Raw genomic sequence first — 13,024 nt, forward strand, 5'->3', positions numbered from 1 at the left:
ATGAAAATGTTCCCCTTAAATGTGGAAAAAACGACAAAATTGGTTTGTATGATGTCATTTGAAATCATGTGCAAAATAGTACATGAAGAGATGTTTGTAACTGTATGCTTCTTATTTTGATACTCTTACTTTGCATTTACATTTTTAACCAAATGTTTTGTGACACCTCATAAGTCTAATTTCGCGAGAATCCAGCATGCGTGGAATGTCTGTGTACATGTATGAGTCAAATAAACTATGTTTTGCAAGGCTGTCCGTTCGACAATCTGTGGCCCTGTCCCAAATGGCACACTCCGGACTTGTGGACTTCCTCAGAGTCCACACTTTGATGACATCATGTAGTGCAGACCTTATGGGCCCTTGACGTGAGTTCATGAGGGTGCACTGGAGTCGTATTTTGGGACAGACTCAGGCATCAAGCCAGAAAGTAGGAAGATAAGTTGCCCATCAGTGTGATCTCCTCCTATCCGTTGTCCGATTCGTCTGATTTCTCTTTCGCAAGGACTTCTGGGTTGGTAAAGTGCGTAGAGCCTGCTGCAGTGCGGGCTTCGCCAAAGACCATATCAAGGGTGCGCTGATAAGCACACTTCGGAGTGTAAAAATGACAGACGGGACACCCTACGGACTCTATGCGGGTACTCGTAATTTAAAGGCGGAGTCCACGATGTTTGAAAGCCAATGTTGATATTTGAAATCACCTAAACAAACACGCCCCTACCCCAATAGAATCTGGACCTTCTGTTGATAGACCCGCCCCACACATACGCAACCCTGCAAGGATGTCGGTTAGTAGACACGCTCCTTACTGCTGATTGGCTATAAGTGTGTTTTGGTAGTCGGCCCGTCTCCTTTTCCAAAGCGTTTATCAAACATCGTGGACTCCGCCTTTAAGGCCACGAGACCGAAAGTCCACATGAAGTGCGCCATTTGGGAAAGAGCCTGTGTACGTTCTTGTACACATAAAATGGTAATGGTAAGAAGCCATCTAAAAATGAATACTGTTGTACCATGTGAAGCAGATACAATGTTGAAGACTTGAAATGATTACACTGTAGGCTTAGTTTAATCATGTTTAATAAAAAATTCAATATACAAAAACTATTTCATGTAGCTCAACATTTCTTTTTTTGAAATAATCACAAAAAACTGTACACTGTGGTAGTCACCATTGGTCAATCATGTTCTGGTTGTCTGTCTCATGAAATAATGCTCTGCTCTCATTGGTTGAGCCTCCCAAATGAAGTTGATCACACGATCTCAGTTCATCATTATGAAGTTGGACTTGCAGTGAGCTGCAAGAAAGGAAAATTGCACTAGTCAGAGCACAGATATGTCCTTGCTACATCCTTGGGATAAAATATTGGCTCTTCTGGGAACACTTTTTCCATTTAAAACGATTTGACAACTTACCAATGAACTCAGCCACCGGGTCGTGTTCTCCCTCAGTACGGATCGTTCCTGCTATGCTGTCGTTCTCTAAAATGGGCAAAAACAGCTGGACAAAGTCGGAAGTGTATGGAGGTGCGATTACATCCAGAACCTGTCCAAAAACATGAAGACTCGACTTCAGACTGCACACAGGCACCTGATAAATATTTTATGCATCATGAGTATGGATCTCACCTCTGTAACAAAGTATCTGATGAGTGAAATATCCGTGTTGAGTTTCTCCAGACATTTGCGGATGTAGCCGACCACCGGAAGAACATAACCTCGACTCAGAAGATGAACCATTCGATCTAGTAAGGTCTTCTTCAACTCCATCTACAACAAATAAGAGAATTTGAAGGCTTGAAATTTAAAAGTGACAAAGGCTGTGCAAAACAGGGTACTGTTGAGCCTTTTCACACAGAAAATGTGTCTGGGAATTGTCCGGAATCATTTGATTTTGGTTCTTTGCAAATGATTTTCCAGATACACACATATACTGTAAAGATACGTGTTAAAAGTAGGTTTTTTTTCTCAGCAGCGTCTGAAGTTTGCTTATTATCTGTGTGGATTTTTGTTTATAATAAGATCATAAAGGAGTGTGTGATGTGCTGTTCTGTTCTGTCGTGCATAGTGAGGAGCTCCCTTAAAGGATTAGTTAATTTTCTGAAAAAAATCCAGATAGTTTGCTCACCACCATGTCATCCGGGGTGATGGTGTCTTTCTTTGTTCAGTCGAGAAGAAATTGTGTTTTTTGGGGGAAACATTCCAGGATTTTTCTCCTTTTGATGGACTTTGGTGGACCCCAACACGGCAGTTTTGGTGCAGTTTAAAATTGCAATTTCAAAGGACTCTAAACAATCTCAAACGAGGCATAAGGGTCTTATCTAGCGAAACGATTGTCATATTCAAGAAAAATAAAAAATATGCACTTTTGAACCACAGCTTCTCGTCTTTTTCTGGCTGTGTGAGGAGCCACCGCGACGTCACGTAATTGCGCAATGCCGTCGAAAGGTCACGTGTTACATATATGAAACACATTTGCGGACCATTTTAAACAATAAACTGACACAAAGACATTAATTAGTAGTATCATTCACATACAACAACGTCGAAGCGGTCCTCTTTCAACACACTTGTAAACACTGGGGCGTAGTTTCGCATACATCATCCGTGACCTCATGACGTGATGACGTATTACGTGAGGTCGAGCTGGCACTTCACACGACCGGAGGAAGACGAGAAGTTGTGGTTTAGAGGTGTATTTTCGTTTCGCTGGATGGGAGCCTTGTGCCTCGTTTGAGATCGTTTCGAGTCCTTTGGAACTGTCTTTTTGGACTGCGTTGGAACTGTTACGTGTTGGGGTCCATTAAAGTCCATTAAAATGAGAAAATCCTGGAGTGTTTTCCTCAAAAAACATAATTTCTTCTCGACTGAACAAAGAAAGACATCAACATTTTGGATGACATGGTGGTGAATAAATTATCTGTATTTTTCTTATTTAAAAAAAAATTGACTAATCCTTTAACTCCAGTTTGCAGAGATTTTTCATCGTGAATGTTAATCTGCATGTAAATCCCCTATTTTAAAGAGCTGAACCATAACCTCTGTTGCGATGACACGGCACGCCCCTTACGGCTTTGTTCACACGAAGCGTTCCAAAAATGTTACGGCAATGTTACTAGGTCCTTTTTTACGGGAGCGATCCCAGAACATTTACGGGACGTGTTGGGGTTCACATTTCCTGGGACCAAATTGCTGTGTGAATGGGTTTTGGGGTAGTACGTACCTGCTCCATGACATCGAGCTGAGAATGGTCCGTCTCAAACAGTTTAATCAGCAACTGTAAGACCTGAGGATGAAGAAGCTGATGGCATGTGCTGATCTGAGAAATAAATGCAAAGGCACACATTATTTTTTTTTAAATAAGTGTGATTTGGATCATCAGCTGAGTCTCAATAAAACCATAAAGTGATGCTATATTTCAATTACTAAACACCACATATCTAGCATTGTCTATCATATTTGTACAGTATGATGGGATGGTACAATACCTCATCCAGCAGGGCTAAATGTACAGGAGTGTGATCCGTCTGTAGCTGGAAGTATCGTGGTTCGGAGACTGTCCAGTCAACCCACTTTAACACTCCCATTGCTACCACTGGAAACCTACATACACATATATCAAATGCACACACAAAAAAATGACAAAGTTGAAGTTTTAATGCTACGCAGAAATAAAATACATGCTTGTTTATACCTTATACACTGGTATAATGTGCTGAGTTCTGCCACCAGCTCAGTAGCTCCTTTGTTTTCATTGCAGCAGAGATTATGAACCGTCTCTATGGCCTTCGAGGTCGACTTGAGCTCATCCTTGTTTATATTAACACGCTTGTTCTAGAAATAATACATATTGTATGTAATACACCACAATACTTTCTTCTATGTTTACACTGTAAAAAAGAGGTAGTTGCCTAGCTGCTTTAAAATATTGAGCTACTTCAACTTAAAATATTATTTTACGCAACAATTTTTACACAACTTTTGAGTCGATATAACTCAAATTTCAAGTCAACCAGGTAGGGCTGCAAAACGATTAATTGCGAATAATAAAAGTTTTTGTTTACATCATACTGTATTTGTTTGTGTACTGTGTATAATAATAATGTATAATTAAATACACACAGATGCAAGCATACATTTAAGAAATATTTACATGTGTACAGCATATACATTTTTATATTTATATATAATTACATTACATATAATTATATTTTTTTCTTATACATGGATCCTGTGTGTATTTATTTATACATAATTATTATACACAGTACACACACATATATAGTATGATGTAAACAAAAACTTTTATTCTGCAAACAATTAGTCGCGATTAGTCGTTTTGCAGCCCTACAACCAGCTAACTTACTTTTTTAAGTTGAACCAACAAATATTTTTTACAGTGTAATGCATTTCTGTAAATGTTTGGAAAGCTGTACAGTTGACTTTAATGGCCAAACTAAACTGTGATCCTGCCTGTGAACATACAGCTAAAGTCATTTTTTTGTGATTTACTGTCTGTAATGTAAAGAACATTTCTGTGAAAATATAACCTTGATATCATTAAAGGGGACATTTCACAAGACTTTTTTAACATGTCAAAAAAATATTTGGTGTCCCCAGAGTACAAAGTTTTAGCTCAAAATATCATTTAGATAATTTATTATAACATGTTAAAATTGCCACTTTGTAGGTGTGAGCAAAAAATTTGCCGTTTTTGGGTGTGGCCTTTTAAATGCATATAAGCTGATCTCTGCACTAAATGTCAGTGCCCTGGTTGGATAGTGCAGATTAAGGGGCAGTATTATCCCCTTCTGAGATCAAAGGGGGAGCCACATTTCAATTACCTATTTTTTTTCACATGCTTGCAGAGAATGGTTTACCAAAACTAAGTTACTGGGTTGATCTATTTCACATTTAAAGGTGGAGTGTGTAATTTTTAGAAGGATCTCTGACAGAAATGCAAAATAATATATAAAACTAAATGATCAGGGGTGTGTAAAGACCTTTTATAATGAACCGTTATGTGTTTATAACCTTAAAACGAGACCTTTTTATCTACATACACAGAGGGTCCCCTTACATGGAAGTCGCCATTTTGTGCAGCCATGTTTCTACAGAAGCCCTTAACGGACAATTTTTTTACTAAGTTGTCTCCGACGATGACATGTTTGTCCGGTGGCAGCTACTGTAGCTTCTCTATGTGTTTCAAAAGCAAGGGGTGAGCAGTGGACTACGCCGTTGGTTGCAATTCGCAACCTCACCACTAGATGCCGCTAAAACTTACACACTGCACCTTTAATATGTTGATAGAAGCACTTATTATAGCACTTAAACATAGAAAATGTCAGATTTTCATGATATGCCCCCTTTAATGTAATCCTAAAATATATGATAAATGAGTATTTTAATACAAACCTTTTTCCATGTTTCTACAACGCTAGCTGCGTAGGCTAAGATATGGATGTATTTGTGTTTGTGGTCCTGGTTGATTTTAGCACCAGGTTTGAATAGTGACAGCATGAACAAATCCAGGAAAGCAGGAACTCTGATCTGCATAAAGAAGAGACGGGTTTGGTTGAAATTGTGTGTCAAACAGCTTATGTAATGATAATAGCTTTGCATATTTTTGGGTTCATGTGATTTATAATAATAATAATAAAAATAACAATGCATTTCAAAGTTAGTTTTGTTTTCCATTTGTATGATAAGCAGTAGGGGTGAGCGCGGCACAAACTAACGCAGGGTTAATTGTAACACTGCTACTGTAAAAATGTATACAGGGCCGAGCAATCTGTGATTTTGGTCTTTTTCTTTTACTGTCAGAAAATTTCTTGTGAATTTGTAAAAAGTTTTGATGTTTTTTCCTTAGTATACTGGACAAAGAGTGTTTTGGAGGCATTAAAGTAAATTTCTTCATCTTATGTTTTTTTTTATGAGTTGCGTGTGTAAATCAGGGATTAGATTAATCTTGGACTGAAGTAGAGCTGTCCAAACTGAAAACAATTGCACTGACATATCTTAAAATACATCAGTGCCCTTTGTTTTGATTCAAAATGCACACAAGCAATCTTTTCAGTAAGGCATATTTGTTAAAACTAGTTATATTTTCTAATTAAACAAGGCCTAATCCTGGTTTAAGATAATCTCTGTCTGAGAAACCACCCAAAAATTATTTTAATCACTGTCTTTTTATGAGAAATCATGGGTTTGCCACGTGGATAAACAACTGAGAAGTGTTGAACTAGCAATTGCTTTGTATTATTTAAGAAATCTTTAAATGGGTTAAACTAGTTGAAATGAGAGCAGATTCTGATCAGTTCAACAGGAGGTGGATCCATGCTACTGAACATCTTAAACAAAACTGTGATGTCTGCTGGGTTCAGAGCCCCTTTAGACAGCATGGCACCCAGAGCTTGGCATGCTCGTGGATAGGCTGCAGCCGTGCCCAGCGCTAATGTGATTTGACTGGCATCGTGTCCCCTAAACAAAGGGTTTCAAAATAATAAGATGGTTATACATTATACACAGCATCATTTAGGAATATTACACAAAGTTACAGAATCTGTTAATCGGGACCTTTCATGAGCGTATTTCTGTACTTCCTGTCCGATGCGGCGCATGGCTGAGCCGCCCTGTTCCTCCTGAGCAAGGATAGACATCATGGACTGGGCAAACAGGTACGTGTGCTCACCATGACACACCATCTTCTGCTCGAAAACACAATGAATATTATCAAAGATGAACTGTATCTTTTATATTTTCATTTTACGGAATTAGAAACGTATTGCTGAATTTCTTCAGGAAAACATGACTAAGCAAATGTTTTGCAATTAATAACAAAGAAAGGAGGACACGAACAATGTGTTGTGATACTCACCGCAAATTCAGGCAGATTCTTCTCCAGGTTCTGCTCTCCACCATCCAGCAGTGTGGCGAGAGACGTACGAAGGACTCTGGAGAAAACCTCCAACTGTTGACAGGCCGTGGACACGCTTGTGATTTCTCCTTGATATCCGGCATCTGAAATCAACTACATACAACAAACAAAAAACACAAGTTATACCAAAGTCAATTCAGTTTTGACTGTCTCCACCCCCTCACTGGTGTGCTGCTATACCTTGACAGTGAAGTTAAGCATCAGACAGTCTGGATGCGCCTCGGCCAGTTTGTAGAAGAGATCTCTCCATGTTGTGTGTGCTATCATCTGTTCCAGCCATGCCGGGGTCTAACAGATATTATTACACGCATTAGTCTAATGAATCAAACTTGAACATCCTAGGGCCAGAAATTATGATGTTACATATTATTCATACACCAAATTTACTGATAACGTATATATAACGTATTAGGTTGCTTTGGATTAAAGCGTCTTTCAAATGCATCAATAGAGATTTGCTTACAAAGACAATGAGCTCATGTAGATATTAGTGCTGTTTTTGGTCATATGTGTGAAATCCAGGATAAAGTCTTATAATCTAATGATGAGATCTGGAGCATCAAAGTTTGATTTTAATCTTTGACATGACTACTCGGTCAATATTGAAGATATCAAGGTTATATTTTCACAGAATGTTGTTTACATTATGTAGGATGATTTTATGTAGATAACAGTAAATCACAAAAACAGGTCTATATATTCATCATTATCTTTCATACAATTCTTATGCATTAAATCATAAATGTAAAGAAACATAATCATGATGTCATAAGTAGCACGGTATATTTTTAGCAAATTACCAAAAATTCATTGTATGGGTCAAAATTATTTATTTTTTTATGCCAAAATCATTATGATATCAAGTAAATATCATGTTCCATGAAGATATTTAGTAAACTTCCTACCATAAATATAAAAAATGTATTCAACATTAGTAATACGTGTTGCAAAGTAGGGCTGTCACTATTATGAAATTTGTCTGACGGTATATTGTCTAGTAAATTGTGGCGATTATGACGATTAATTGTCTGTTTTATTGCTTTGACATTTAATTCTTTGTTCATGAAATAATTTGTACACATTGTTGTGATCATTTGAATTAAATCTTTTGCAAGGTTTACCTGGCAGTAAATATTAATACGCATAACACATATTTCAAAGTAATTATTTAATGAATATATCTTTCAAAAACTGAAAATTCTTCATAAGAAATAAACACAATAAAATGTCTGAAAAATAAATAAAAATGCAATCAAAATAAACTAACTATACCAGAATGAGCCTCAAATAGTAGCCAATCCTACTAATGTCATATTAGTACTGGACCACATGTCTGTAGTGGCTGCAAAAAAATTAATTCCTGCAGCTCCCCCTTGTGTTTTTTTGAGAGATGTGCAATCATTGCGGTGATCTGAAATCATTGTGATGAGGTCAAACAATCGCGATGAGACGATTATTTAATTATTGTGACAGCCCTATGGCTAAGGACTTAAACGTATTGCGAAGGATTTTCTTTTTCCGGGTGGATCATCAAGACTATTGGTCCTCCTAGTTGTCAATCGGGAGTGTTGCGCAATTGCATTTTTAAAAAAAGTGGATAAGGCGGTTCTTTTCTAATATTCGAGAAAATCCTCCGCTACACCTTTAATTTGGACAACTTTAAAGGTGATTTTCTCAATATTTCGAATTTTTTTTGCACCTTCAGATTACAGATTTTCAACTAATTGTATCTCGACCAAATATTGTCCTATCCTTCCAAACAATACAAGGTTATTTATTCAGCCTTTAGGTGATGTATACATCTCCATTTCAAAAAAATTACCCTTATTATTGGTTTTTAGTCCAGAGTCATATTTATAACTCACCTCTCCTTCAACAGTGAAGATTGAATCTGCTTTCTGAGGGTCAAAGTGTTTGATCAAGAGACTCTTTAAATGGTTCTCCACACGCTCCTGAACTTGTGCGGGCTCCACTCCTACATATGACACAAATACATAAGCAAGCATTATATGTGACCTTATCTATGTTTTTTAGTAATAGCATTGATGCATTGAATATTGTTTAGGAAAACAGTCGTGCCAAAAAAAGCACTCTGAAACCGAATACTGCAAGTGTCTTACCCATCTGAATGAGCCATTCTGCAAGCAAATTCACTGTTTGTGCGACAGCAGAGTAGTTTTCTGATAGAAGCTGGATGACATGCTCAGGTGAACCACCAGCCTGAAAATATCTGTAGATATGGTGACAAATACAGCGGGGCTCGTTGACACAATTCACAGTTTATCACTCAATGTAAATGCTTATGTATGCACAATATTGCCCTAAATCACCCAAATTCTCATACTAACGTTTTCAGCGTGTTAAACACTGTAGGCTCCATGATATAGTCTCTACTGGAGAACTTCTGTAGACATTCCTGCTGAACTTTCCCATCAGTCTCAGGATCACCATCCTCCTGTAGCAACAGAAGAAGAAATCTTTCAGTGGGAAATTTAAGTCATACAAAAATGTGTAATACCTTGCAAAATAAAGTAAGTAAATAGATTATAAATGCATGCAATATTTAATGTATGCAATGCAAAATGGCTATACTTTATAATTTATAAACCATATTTAAAATGCATGGTATCACAATTATAAGGATTCTTAGCATGTACATGTAACTATGACACAGTATCCATTCAATACCATTTTAAAGTACTATAAAATTACCATTTTATATTATCAATGCACCATGTTACCATTACAGTTAAAATAAAACTCATTTGTAATCAATGTAGCCTACTCAACACCTATCAAATTAGCAGAAAATTAAACATAGCGTCATATATCTAACGTGTAAACAGTAAACTACCATGTTTCCATCTTGTGCGTCCCATTCCGCAGCGTTGCTGTAATATTCTTCGTCCATGGCGAGAATGCAAAAGAAAACGTAAATATTAAATTCAGACAAGCGAGTGTTTACAAAATACGTACGAGAATCCTATCGTCGCGTGTGTATTACGTCATCTGACATCGTGCAAGCGCGCCTCCTGTTGGACTGGCGTAGACAGAACACCGAGATGAGGAGATTTCAATAGTATATTCCTGCACAACCGGAGGCTGCGGTTTTGTGACCGCAGTTCTGTGGCCCTACGTTTTTGTGGCAGCGCCACCTACCGAACTTCCGCAGTTCTGGGCCCCTGGTGGTTTAGTTTGTAATAACGTTTGTACATAATTATATCAATATAGTAATCTCACTACTATTTCTAATATGATATGTGAGAGGAAAAGTTTTTTTGTAGGTATATAGCTCATTAACGTGTCAACTCATTTTGTCTATTCTGAATGTGCTGCTGCTCAGCTTACTCAAACACATTTATTTTTGTACATTGATTTATTTTATTAAAAGACCATTTATTTATATCCCGCCATAAATGTAAGTCATCGCGGGATGGCAGCTCCGGCTTCCCGCATACAGGATTTTGCCGTCTGACCGCGAAGAGATAAACATAATCTCCTGCCCTGACTGCAGATGGGAGAGACTGCTGCACGAGGCCGCCTGTGAGTGCTTTGGTATGGGGGTGGAGCCCACGGAAGGAGCGGTAGCTGCTCGTTGAATGATAAGTGCTTTCAAATAAAGTCTCCAAAAAGTCTCCAACAATGCCAGAAAAAGTAGCTAGATGTGTCGCTAATAAGTCGCTAAAGGGGTCTGAAAATTCGCTAAATCTAGCGACAAAGTCGCCAAGTTCGTAACACTGCCAGTTCGATAGTTGGCGCTGTCACAAAAACGTAGGGTCATAGAACTGCGGTCATAAAACTGCGGTCATAAAACTGCAGCTTCCAGTTGTGCAGGAATACCCTTCTCGGAGATTTCGGCCGTTTCCGCTGCATCCTCCAGAGGTCGCATTTGTAGGGTCTTATTTTAGAAAATTAACAATTATAAAGTTTACTATTATACTTAACTAATCTTAAATTGTTGTAATATGCGTATGACTTGCGAATGTAATGCTTAGTTAACTAAAATACACCAGGCTTGATGACGTATGCAGCCTGCATATGCGACCTCCTTTCGTTTGAAAAAACGTCCTTTATAGAAATTAAACAATAAATATTGTTTTTGTGTGGCTGAGGACAAAAGTGTACACACCACTGAGGAAACAGAGATCCTGTATTTATATAAAAAAGTGATTTAGTAACGGTCCTTGCCATTTGCTCTCGTCAATGTCAAAGTGTTGGAGCTGACCAATCAAATGTAAGGAGGCGGGCTTTACTGTTCGCAGACTTGAAGCACCTGAAAATGTATAATTATTTGACAAAACGATTTATTAAGATGGAAATAATAAACCACCGACAGTCATATACACAGATGCAAACTGTTCAGCTGAGGTGAAAATGACTCTCAAGTGTGTAGATAGTATAACGATTAGGCTATTAATTCGCCTTTATTGCATAGTTATCATTTGTAACGTTAGTTTGTAAGTATCAACTGATTCTGTGTTTATATTCTTTACTGACACAGAATAACATGAAGACATCATCAATCAAAGGTTAGATGTGGGAACAGGACACGATATGGAGATCCAAAAGAAAGAGCAAGTACTCCCCATACCGTAATCCATTTGTGTATGAAATATGTGACGTTTTTTCAGCACTCAACACTATACAGACTTCTGTATAAACAGACTAGTAGATTAGTAGAAAATTAACCTGACATTACTGCTTGACAGATAATTTAATCCCAATGCAAGGTTATTCAATGTTTGCCCTCCAAGCATCTTAAAATGCACCATTTTTATTCGTTTTTGTTATTTTAGGCTCTTTGCAATATAAATCCCTCTTTGTAAAAATGCAAAACCTCAACAATCGTTTGCGATTGTAGTATGATATTTATGCAAATATCAAAGCTAATAAAGCACGAAACGCGCCCCCTAGAGGAGACAGTTATGCACACGTGCAGCACATTGAAAGCGATCTTACCTCTCAAAAGAGCCATTTTGAGCAGTTTTGTTTAAAACCATCCAGTGTAAACTTCGTCCAGAAGTCTTTTCTGGATTCAAAGTTTGTACACAGTATGAATAAAGCGTACAAAGCCGCTTGGTGAATTTATAATGGATAAATTGTATATACAAATGTTTTAAAATTCATTAAACCATCTCAGTTAAAGGCATGAAAAAACATTTGAGTTCATTAAAATAGCTAATAACTTTTAATAGTAATATTACTAATATTAATAGTAAAGAATACACTATTATAGCAGTATTACCATATATGTGCAACCCACCCTGTTAAAACTCAAATCAAGTTTTTTTTTTGTGATTTACGTCCTACTGTATGTAAAGAAAATTATTTGTAAATTTTACATTGATATATTTAATATTGACTGAGTAAGGTAATGTAAAAAATTTAAATCAATGTGAAATTATTAAAATAAAACTCAAACGTTGATGCTCTTAATCTGATCATTAGACTTCTATTATGTATAAAATCTATACATCTTTGCTTGATAAACAAAACTCTGCTTGCATTATATTTATCTGGTTTATGAATAATATAGAATCTACTTATATAAAGAAATGACATTATTATTAACAAATACCCTGATACTTACGATTTAAGACATTTATAGCAGATAGTACAATTTCTTCTCACAGTTGTAGCAGATTTTTGTCCAGCAGATGGCGCTCAGTGTCAGTAAATTGAAGAATACATCCAGCCCAGTAGGTGTCGCTGCGGCTACACGTAGCGCTGAGCGTGACGGATAAGATAGCAGCTTTCCCACAGAAGAAAAAACGTTTGCTTTAATTTCACGGCATTATTGAAAATACTACTAAATAAACTAATCTTGAAGCAACGTATAAGCATATCTACAAAAATGCCGTCTCAGTTTGTGTTTTTATAAAGCCATACTATTTTTAAACGACCCCTTTGATGTGTGCTACTTTATATTAGTAACTTAAATGAATAATAATGATGATGATGTGCTGCATATAACCCTACATTTTCAATCAACCCGTTTTAAAGTCTTTGGGATAATAATACTTAGATTGCCCAATGATCTGCTGAACTGGTGTATAAAACTGTAAACATAAGAGTATACTTTGCATTTTAACA

The 13,024-nt window shown here is 37.0% G+C and overlaps 1 protein-coding gene across 1 annotated transcript; it reads right to left on the reverse strand.

The window, feature by feature from the left end:
- Positions 1-1,057: 1,057 nt before the first annotated feature.
- On the reverse strand, positions 1,058-9,971 carry nelfcd (negative elongation factor complex member C/D). Its single transcript, XM_073870446.1, has 15 exons — positions 9,786-9,971; positions 9,280-9,386; positions 9,052-9,161; positions 8,797-8,906; positions 7,112-7,219; positions 6,872-7,024; positions 6,571-6,701; positions 6,303-6,474; positions 5,410-5,538; positions 3,689-3,828; positions 3,483-3,597; positions 3,218-3,313; positions 1,624-1,764; positions 1,411-1,540; positions 1,058-1,292 (listed from the first exon to the last, which is right to left on the reverse strand). Exons 1-15 carry the CDS (start codon positions 9,840-9,842, stop codon positions 1,258-1,260), a joined length of 1,734 nt encoding a protein of 577 aa, XP_073726547.1. The 5' UTR covers positions 9,843-9,971; the 3' UTR covers positions 1,058-1,257.
- Positions 9,972-13,024: the final 3,053 nt, after the last annotated feature.

Source organism: Misgurnus anguillicaudatus, chromosome 8 (assembly GCF_027580225.2).
Source record: "Misgurnus anguillicaudatus chromosome 8, ASM2758022v2, whole genome shotgun sequence".
NCBI classification, from domain to species: Eukaryota; Metazoa; Chordata; class Actinopteri; order Cypriniformes; family Cobitidae; genus Misgurnus; species Misgurnus anguillicaudatus.

What these genes read in the sequence shown, in the direction of transcription:
- nelfcd (XM_073870446.1), bottom strand. Translation starts at nt 9,842, where the DNA reads ATGGACGAAGAATATTACAGCAACGCTGCGGAATGGGACGCACAAGAT. An exon ending in ACGCACAAGATGGAAACATG is followed by an intron (nt 9,387 to 9,785) that starts GTAGTTTACTGT and finishes CTGTTGCTACAG; the next exon opens with GAGGATGGTGATCCTGAGAC. An exon ending in GTGTTTAACACGCTGAAAAC is followed by an intron (nt 9,162 to 9,279) that starts GTTAGTATGAGA and finishes CCATATCTACAG; the next exon opens with ATATTTTCAGGCTGGTGGTT.